Source organism: Gossypium hirsutum, chromosome D02 (assembly GCF_007990345.1).
Source record: "Gossypium hirsutum isolate 1008001.06 chromosome D02, Gossypium_hirsutum_v2.1, whole genome shotgun sequence".
Lineage (NCBI taxonomy): Eukaryota > Viridiplantae > Streptophyta > Magnoliopsida > Malvales > Malvaceae > Gossypium > Gossypium hirsutum.
The window spans coordinates 7,325,591-7,336,424 of NC_053438.1; the positions used below are offsets into that span (position 1 = coordinate 7,325,591).

The 10,834-nt window shown below is 35.3% G+C and overlaps 1 protein-coding gene across 1 annotated transcript; it reads left to right on the forward strand.

The window, feature by feature from the left end:
- The first annotated feature begins 1,213 nt into the window (after positions 1–1,213).
- LOC107912454 (dynein light chain 1, cytoplasmic) lies at positions 1,214–3,474 on the forward strand. Its single transcript, XM_016840637.2, has 3 exons — positions 1,214–1,594; positions 1,759–1,864; positions 3,169–3,474. Exons 1-3 carry the CDS (start codon positions 1,409–1,411, stop codon positions 3,249–3,251), a joined length of 375 nt encoding a protein of 124 aa, XP_016696126.1. The 5' UTR covers positions 1,214–1,408; the 3' UTR covers positions 3,252–3,474.
- Positions 3,475–10,834: the final 7,360 nt, after the last annotated feature.

Sequence of the window (10,834 nt, forward strand, 5' to 3'; positions counted from 1 at the left end):
AAAGTTCATTATTTTGTTCAACCACAAGAAGATAAGATATTAACTCAGAGTATATTTTAAAACCCTTTTCATGATATTGTGTCTGCAGGACAACATTATATGCATGAAATGTGTAGTATGTTTTTTTTTTCTAACATATCCTCATCAGTTATGTTCTCTCCATATAATTTCAATCGAGAAGTGATTCCAAACATAGCTGAGTTATATTTACACACAAATTTAAAATCTTGTAATCTCAAATGCAACCAATCATAACGAACTTTAGAAAGTATTACTGTTTTCTTGTAGTCATATCTTCCTTTTAGACTATTCCAAAGGACAAGTGATGGCGAAGAAATATCATAGCTTTGGCGTTATCTTGACTAGATGCTTCATTTCCTTCAATCTTGACTTGATGCTTCATTTCCTTCATTAATAGTTTCACCAAGGCCTTATGCATCTAAGTATATTTCAACATCTAACATCCAGGATAAATAGTTCTTTCTTGTAATATCAAGAGCCACATATTCAAATTTTGCAAGGTTCAACATTGATGATACAACTACAATGTAAATTTAATATAAATATAAGTAATCCGTTAACAAACTTTTAAGCATAACATAACAAAAGGGTAATCAGATAATTACAACAATTTAGTCACAAAATAAGTTTTAACAAATTACGGGATTAGTGGAACCTTTAAAAAATGAAATAAATTATAAACATAAATAATTTTATGAATTATAAAATGTATTACATCCAAATTAAGGAAAAAAAATGCAAGGTTGTTGAATCAATTTAAACACTCGTACCTAGACCTGTCCATGGGCCGGGCGGCTCGGCCCGGCCTGACGGCCCGCCCGAAATATGGGAGGGTTCAGGTAAAAATATAGGCCCGAAATATGGGCTTGGGCAAAAAATGAGGCCCGTTTAAAAAATAGGCCGGGCTCGGGCTCAACTTTTTTGGCCCGAGCCCAGCCCGGCCCGAATGTAATAAATATATATATTTTATTTTTATTTTTTAATTTTAAAATATTTTAAAAATATATTTTTATATTTTTATTTTTAAAATATTTTTTTGTGTTTATTAAAAATCGAGTCGGGCCGGGCCGGGCTTATTACTTTTTTCCCGGGCCGGGCCTAAGAGTCGGGCTGAAATTTTTTTCGGGCCCAACCCAAACCCGGCCCGGCCATGGACAGGTCTACTTGTACCGATAAGGAGCCTAATAGAAATGATAAAATGAATTATTTGTACGGATGAAATTCAAATACGACAACTGTTACATAAAAAAAAATCAACTTTAACAGAACAGTGACTGGATGCAAGCAATGGGAAATTAGAGAGAAATTTCAGTCTTTTTTCTTTGCTCTTTTCCTTCCTTTATTTGGCTCTGGAATTTTATTATTATTTTTTAAGAACCCCCAGAAAATGAACAGTGAAGAAGCGAAGAGAAGCATCAGCGGAGCTCTAACGGTGAAGCCGGCAACCGATGAACGGAAGCCTGCTCCGGCGCTTACCGCCGAATCGACTACTTTAGCTGCCAAGAAAGTCGTCATTAAGAGCGCTGACATGAAAGACGACATGCAAAAGGAAGCTGTCAATATTGCCATCGCTGTTAGCTCTCTCTCTTTCTCTCATTTTTCTTTTCAATCTTCCATTTTTACTCGATTTTCATGGTTTTCGATTCGATTCCATTTCTGGGTTTTGTTCATTTGATCTTCGTTTACTAGTAAACAATATAAATTTGTTGAGTGATTTTTTTCTGGGTTTTTTATTAGGCATTTGAGAAGAACAATGTAGAAAAAGATGTAGCCGAGCATATAAAGAAGGAATTCGATAAGAGACATGGACCCACTTGGCATTGCATCGTTGGTCGCAATTTTGGTAACCCATTTTTCCATTTAGATTTATTTTGATCTATGTTGGTATATAAACAAGTTCAATTTTATGGAAAACACTTTCTACGAAATAGTTGAAATCATAGCAGATCTAAGCTTAAAACAGAGATTAACTTCAATTTATTTTAGTTACCATTAATGGTACAGATGTTAGATTGGATTCTCCTAAGGTCAGCCTTTCTTCATTACTAAGTAATTTCTAGGTTAAGATCAATATGTAATTTTATTATCTATGTTGTTCTTCAATGGGAGATTAGTAACTTTTTGTGTTCAAACAAGGGTTTCAGCTCTAGTGGCACCTCTTCGAACAAATTAATGCCTAATCTGCTATTTTACTTGATTTTATAGAGGCAGTTTCATTGGGGATGTGAGTATGGCAGTTGGTTATTTGTGGATTTAGTCCGATGGGGCTAATATTGTTTCATCAATGTGCTTAATAACCTATTTAATACCTCCAACAGCATTGTTGCTATGCTGTTTTCATATGGTTAATGGAACTAAGGTGGGACCTATATTACAACCTGTATATCATCTGTAATATAGGTTTTTCTGTTGCATTAGAAAGTGGTTAGACCTTGGAACTTTCAGCTTTAACGTCCTGAGCACAAAACTAGGGATTTGAGGAACTGGATGGGGTTTATGGGATGGAATGATGTTACTAGGGTAGATGCTCATTACTACAGGAACACATTATTTCTCTGAGATGAAAGAAAAGATAGGCAACTGATATGTAAATATACTGTGTTTGATTTTAATTCAGTTAGAGCTTTCTTTATGTGGCATAATTACAATTTATATTGGTATCATATACTCTTAATTGCACGTGTTCTCGTTTAATGATTTTGAAAGAGGCAGCTCTAGTTTTTCTTTATGCCAAGTAATGTAGTCTGCTATAATTTTGGGAATGCTCAGGTACTTTAACCAAATTATACTCTTTAGTGTTCATCCCAGATCCTATGGATTGTATGCTAGATATATAATCCTTGATCTAGACTCTAATGGAAGACAACCTAGATAAAATACTATTAGAGGCTTCTTTGCTGTCATTCATAAAGTGAATTTGGAGTTGTAGTGCTTGTACTATATGCATAGTTTAGAACCTTTTTCTTTCAGATTTCTTTGCGTGATGAAAATTTCCTTCGAGTTCTAGGTGTTAAACAGGTACTGCCTTTTTGGTCTTGTTACTTTGTGATCTTCTTGTGCTTATTTGAAAACAAATCAGAGGGAAAATTCTGTTTACGCTACAAAACCATGTTTCATTAAACATCTGTTTCTTTTATTTTGATGCAGGCTCGTACGTTACTCACGAGACAAACCACTTTGTTTATTTTTACTTAGACCAGAAAGCGGTTTTGCTTTTCAAATCTGGTTAATCATGTTTGTTATAACGATGAAGAGTGGTGAATGATGATGTTGAGATCGAGAGGCTTTTACTTGTGCCGGCTACGGTTAGCAATTGTCCGAATGAAATGAAGCATGCGTGTATTGTTTGTGAATCCTCTGTCCTAGACTTGTTGTGCCTAACTTGTATATCTTATTACACCTGAACCCTGGTCTGAACCAAGGATGTCAATTACAGCCTTTTGGTTACCGGTTCTTCGGTCTTTCTCTTTAATAATTTTCAATTATAGTTTCCTGATTGCATATCTTTGTTACTTATAAGGGTCCCTTTGGAGGGGTACGGTGCTGTTAAGGCATGTTGGCAACTTCAGCCACCGCGCATTGATCCAAAGGGAGCCAACGGTTGTTGCATTTGGACATATTCACATCTGTCAGTCGACTATCAATATAAATAAAGCAGATTTAGGCATTTAACACTATTTGAACTAAAATCAAAGTGAACTTGGATAAATAATATATCGTAGTCCTCTGAACATTGCAAAAAAGCAAAACTTGTTCCCACGACTTTTTTCTTTTTTCGCAAATGTGCATTCAGCAAAGAGATGATCCTTGGTTTCATTCTCAGCATGACAAAACAAACAATGGTTCTCTATACCCATCCCCCTCCTGATCAACCTATCCTTTGTTGGGAGACGATCAAGGATTTCCATCCAAAAGACAAATGAACATTTGGGAACGTGAAGTGGACACCAAACAGTTCGTGCCATGCAATCTTCTCATTCTTTGGTTTGATTATTTCTCAAATTCCGGAAATAGTGACCTTCCTCCCATTTAGCTCAGAGCTTTCCAGCACAACCAAAGCCTCTTCTCTAAGCTTTAGTATCCTGATATTGCATTTCAGTTGAACTTGACTTAAAGAGGAGCATGTAAGCTTATACTCTTGGACCCAAACAATCTAAAGTGATCCCTGACCTGCTAAGATGTTCTTATGAGTTGGAGATACAAGCTTTGTTCCAACTCTTAAGATCCTTCATCACAAGTCCACCCTTAACTGTAGGAGAGCAAATCCTTTTCCAGTTCACTCTTGCCCCTTTGGCAGGATCCTCGTTGCCTTTCCAAAAAAAAAAAAAAAAAAGAGAGCAGATTTGATTGATTCATTGAGAATCCCTTTTGGAAGAATGAAATGCCGGCACAAGAAGTTTTGTATCTGAAAAGTAACAGATTGAATCAACTGCATTCTCCTAGCAAAACTCAATTGTTTTGCAGCCTAACCTGTGATCTTAGATTTGATACTCTCCAACAATGGCAAGCAACCTGTCTCAAAAGGCTTTCTTGTAACTAGAGGGATGCCAAAGATAACGCACCAGCAGTTGCCCAACTTTAAAACCAGTAGAACTATGAGTAAGGTTGAGTTCCTCACAAGACACTCTCGTTACAAAGATCTCACTTTTCCTTGCATTAAGTTGAAGCCTAGAAAGCTGGTAAAAAGTGGAGAGGATACTCCAAATACCCATCACAGAATCAACTTTAACCTTACAAAAGGTAGGCAAATCATCTATGAAACACAAATGAGTCAATTGAATCATGTGGCACTTAGGATGATAGCGAAAAAGACCTTAGCACCCAAATCCAACTACTCCTAAAGGATATTCATAAAAAGGACAAAGAGGTAGGGTGACTCATAGCAAGTTAATTTTGTACTTTTAATGTATCTATGTTTTGGTTAATTTTTTAATAGAATACTACTAAACTTGTGATTTCTTACTTAAATCTTATCAGGGATGAAATTGGAGTGTCAAAATTGAAATTCAAGCAAAATGGGCTAAATGGGAACAAGAAGCAAAAAAAAGAGGCTGAATTAAAAAGATTACAGAAGAATTAGTGACTGATTAAATCAAATTTTTGAAATTGTCAAATTCTATAAATAGAAAAAATCTGATTTTTAGTTGATATATGCTTAGGATGAATCATGCTAAATTTAGCATGTGGAAAGTATATAAGTACATTGTATTGGGTGCATGAAAAAACTCACTTTGAATAGAATAAAATAGAATTGCTTTCTTTTATTTCATCCAACGTCTGTAGCTTTTGAGCTTATTGCCAATGTTCGTATTGATTCATGGTTTAACTCATTTAACCTTTTGCTTTAAGACTAATATACTAATTAATTCTCGATTCAATCAATTCGATCAGTCCAGTCCAATTCTAACATCCTTACTTTTTACATGGGACTTGGAAGTTTTATAGTTCTTGTGTTATTTTCCTCTCTTCTTGGGCATGTAACAGCGAATAACGACCTGCTTGGTAAAGGTAATACTAACGTGATATATTCATTAATACTAATGTATCATCTAATTTTGAATTTTATACTCATGTGACTTTTTGTTTCAAGATGAGGGATAAATAAAACAATCTTGGAGGTGATATTTAAATATCACTTGTAAGGGTGAGCAAAATTCAATTCGACTCAAAAAAATCGAAAAAAATTCGAATTTCGAGTTAAACGAATTGAGTTATTTGAATTAATCGAGTTATTCAAGTCAACTAGATTTTTTTAATTTCGAGTTCTAATCGAGTTTTGTTTTCAAATTCGAATAATTTGAATAATTTGAATATAAAACTATAATATTTTACATTTTTACCCCCAAACTCCCAAATCTCTTTACTTTCCCCTAAAACTTTTACTCCCTCACATTTTCTCCCCAAAAATTTTTACTCCCTCACATTTTCTCCCCAAAACTTTTACTCCCCTCCCATCTCACCCCTTTCTGCCCCAAACTCATCCCCCCATTCTTTTTTGAATATCCCCCCCAAATTTTACTCCATTTATTTCCCCCCCAAAATTTTACTCCTTTAGCCCCCAAAACTTTTTTATTTTCCCCTAAACTTTACTTCTCGCCTTCTACCCCAAATCAAAAATTAAAATCATCCAAAAAAATTTTCTAAACCTAAATAGTAATAAGTTTATATATATTATTTATATTATTAAATTAAATTTTACATTTTGTACTTGTTAGAATTAAGTGACTCAAATCCTTATTTAAATCAAATACAGTGGTAAAATAAAATAAAAGTAAAATCCCTATAGAATTATACTTCTTTTATTTTATTTTTAGAATAAGGTTTTTTAAACCTTATTAAACTCCATCTATTTGATATTGATTAGAATAAGGTGTTTCAATCTTACTACACTCATATTAGAATATGGTTTTACAAGCCTATAAATAGACATAGTCTACTCCTCTTGTAACCATTCGAATTTGACATAGTAAATTTTTTTCTCCTCTGCCCGTGATTTTTTTCCCGAAAGGTTTCCACGTAAAATCTGTGTGTTTTTATTTTTATTTATTTTTTTGTGATATATTGTCATTACTGACATTCTATTTTTACAAATTGGTATTAGAGCTTCCGGGTTGTTCATCTCAATCACGGTAATGGCGTATTTGAAGTATAAAATTCCGCTGTTGGATTGCAACACCAGATTCGCGTGTGGCAGATAAAAATGCAGGCAGTTCTTGCACAGATAGACTTAGAGGAAGCCCTGCTAGAGGTAGATAAGATGCCTTCAACATTGACAGAAGAAGAGAAGAAGCGCAATGATTGAAAGGCATTAACACAGTTACATCTGCATTTGTCTAACGAAATTTTGCAGGATGTGATGAAGGAGAAGACTGCCGCTGGATTATGGAAGAGGTTGGAACAAATATGTATGTCGAAAACTCTAACTAGTAAGCTGCATATGAAGCAACGTCTTTATGCTCATCGTTTGGAGGAAGGTGCGTCTGTGCACGAACACTTGACAGTGTTTAAAGAAATTCTCTCAAATTTGGAGGCCATTGAGGTTCAGTATGATAAGGAAGATCTAGGTTTGATTCTACTTTGTTCGTTGCCCCCGTCTTATTCAACCTTTAGAGATGCAATTTTATATAGCCGCGAGTCTCTCATAGTTGATGAGGTTTATGATTCTTTAACCTCCTATGATAAGATGAAGTATCTTGTGGTTAAAACCAACTCTCAAGGAGAGGGTCTCATTGTTCATGGGAGACAAGATCGAAATGCTAATGATGATTGTGGAAGGACACAGGAACGGAATCCTGGCGGTAAATCTAAGGGTAGATCAAAGTCTTCAAATAGAGGTAAAACTTGTAACTTCTGCAAAAAGAAAGGACACATTAAATCTGAGTGCTATAAGCTACATAACAAGATCAAAAGGGAGGCTGCGAATCAAAATGGAAAACAACCAGAAAATTCTAGTAAGACTGATGTTGTAGAAGACTACAGCGATAGTTAACTTCTAGTCGTTTCTGTCAATAATTTTAAAGTGAGCGAGGAGTGGATCCTTGATTCGGGTTACACCTTCCACATGAGTCCCAATCGGGCTTAGTTTACAACTTACGAAATAATGTTTGATGGTGTTGTTTTGATGGGAAATAACACTTTATGTAGAATTGCAGGTGTTGGAATAATTAAAGTTAAGATGTTTGATGGAGTTATCAGAACACTTAGTGACGTACGACATATTCTAGAATTGAAGAGAAATTTAATTTTGTTAAGTACTCTTGATTCAAAAGGGTACAAATACACAACTGAAAGTGGGGTTTTGAAGATTTCCAGAGGTTCCCTCGTTGTGATGAAAGGGCAGAGAAAGACTGCCAAGTTATATGTTTTGCAAGGTTCTACTGTTACTGGTGATGTAATTGTCGCATCCTTTTCCTTGTCAGATGATGCTATTACTAAACTTTGGCATATGCGCTTAAGGCATATGAGTGAGAATGGTATGGCAGAATTGAGCAAAAGAGGACTTCTTGATGGGTAAAGAATTTGCAAACTAAAGTTCTGTGAGCACTACGTTTTTGGGAAGCAAAAGAGAGTTCGATTCACCAGAGAAATCCATAACACGAAAGGAACGTTAGAGTATATTCATTCTGGTCTGTGGGGGTCATCCAGAGTGCCTTCGAGAGGTGGAGCTAATTATATGCTAACTTTTATTGATGAATTTTCCAGAAAAAGTGTGGGCGCTCTCCCTGAAGCAGAAAAGTGATATGTTTTCGGCATTTAAGTCTTGGAAAACCATGATTGAAAAATAGACGGGAAAGAAAATAAAATATCTCCACACAGACAATGGCTTAGAGTTCTGTTCTGATGAGTTTAATAAACTGTGCAAGTTAGAAGGGATCGTGAGACACTTGACAGTTCGTCATACTCCACAGCAGAACGGCGTTGTAGAACGAATGAACAGAACGATCATGGAGAAGGTTCAATGTATGTTGTCAAATGCCAACTTACCAAAGTCATCTTGGGTCGAAGCAGTCTCTACTGCATTTTTTTGATCAACCATCTCCATCCGTTGCCATTGCGAAAAAGACTCCACAAGAGGTATGGTCTGGTAATCCTGCTGACTATTCTGATTTAAAGATCTTTGGTTATCCTGTGTATGCTCATGTTGATAATGGAAAATTGGAACAAAGATCCATTAAATTTGTTTTTCTTTGTTATAAAGCAAGTGTAAAAAGGTGTAAGTTATGGTGTCTTGAAAATAGAAAAGTTGTGATTAGTAGAGATGTTATTTTTAATGAAACTGCTATGCTACTTAACTTATCTATTAAAAACTCTTCCAATAAAGAAATCAAAAGCAGGTGGAGCATCAGATTAATCCAAAATCTACAACAGAGTTGACTACTGAAACCAGTACAAAAATTCAAAATAGAATTACTTCTTCACCACAATACTCTATCACCAAAAATAGAACTAGAAGAGAAATTAAACCTCTAAAGAAGTATGCCGAGGCTGATCTAGTTGCTTATGCTTTAAATGTGGCTGAAGATATAGATGCAAACTAAGAGCCATCTAATTATTCTGAAGCGGTTAGTTGTAAAGACTCAGAAAAGTGGATGTTTGCTATGCAAGAGGAGATGGAATCACTACACAAAAATAAAACATGGATCTTGTGAAACTTCCTAAAGGTAAAAAGGTTGTTCATTGTAAATGGGTGTTTAAGAAGAAAGAGGGGACTCTAAGAGTTGAAGAACCCAGATATAAAGCAAGGCTTGTTGTAAAGGGTTACAGTCAAATTCCAGTAGTGGACTTCACAGACGTGTTCTCCCCAATTATGAAGCATAGTTCGATTCAAGCTTTGCTTGGTATTGTGGCCATGCATGATTTGGAGCTTGAGCAGTTAGATGTAAAAACTGTATTTTTGCATGGAGAATTTGAGGAGGATATTTACATGCAACAACCAGAGGGTTTTACAGTCTCAGAAAAAGAGAACTATGTTTCTTTACTGAAAAAGTCCTTTTACGGTTTGAAATAGTCACCAGGACAGTGGTACAAGAGGTTTGATTCCTTTATGACTTCTCATGATTTTAAAAGAAGTAGCTTTGACAGTTGTGTTTACTTTAAGAAAAACAATGATGGTTCTTTTGTGTATCTACTCCTTTATGTTGATGACATGTTGATAGTAGCGAACGATAAATGAGAGATAAGAAATGTTAAAGCCCAACTAAGTGAAGAATTTAATATGAAAGATTTGAGACCAGCATAGAAGATACTTGGTATGGAGATTCTCAGAGATAGAAAATCAAGTAAATTTTACCTAAGTCAGAAGGGGTACATTGAGAAAGTTCTTTGCAGATTCAATATGCAGAATGCTAAGCCTGTTAGTACTCCTTTAGCAGCCCATTTCAAACTTTCATTGGCTTTGTCTCCACAATCAGATGATGAGATTGAGTACATGTCACATGTTCCATACTCTAGTGCAGTGGGATCTCTCATGTATGCCATAGTTTGTTCACGTCCAGATTTATCATATGCAATTAGTACAGTTAGCAGATACATGAAGAATCCCGGTAAAGAACATTGGAAAGCAATTCAATGGGTTTTAAGATACTTACGAGGTACTACCAATGTTTGCTTACAGTTTGGAAGAACTAGAGATGGAGTTATTGGGTATGTTGATGCTGATTTTGCTGGAGACCTCGATAGAAGAAGATCTCTCACAGGTTATGTCTTTACAATCAGAGGTTGTGCAATCAGTTGGAAACCACTTTGCGAACTACATTCGCTTGGTCTACCACTGAAGCTGAGTACATGGCGATTACTGAGGTTTATAAAGAAGCTATTTGGTTGAAGGGACTCTTTAGTGAACTCAATGAAGACCTTTAAATCAATATAGTATTTTGTGACAGTCAGAGTGCCATCTTCCTTACAAAAAATCAAATGTTTCATGAGATAACAAAACACATTGATGTTCAGTATCATTTTGTTCGTGATATTATTCCTCGTGGTGATATTTGTAACAGCCCGATTCTGGGCGTAGTCGGAACAGTGGTTTCGGGACCACAAATCCGACGAGGGAAAATATTATTGTCATTATATTTTTATGGTCTACAATTTCACGGAAAAATTTTGTAACAATTTCGTTCGAAAATTTCGACGTTTGGGCACTCAATTTAGTCAAAAGGACTAAATTGTAAAAAGTGAAAAAGTTGAGTTCTACATGTTAGAAGTGTCTAATTGTTATGAAATTATAAATTGAGGGTCCTTATATGGTAATTAGACCATTAGTTAATTGATGGACAAAAATAGACATAAGAAATGGGTGAAATAGATTTTTTTA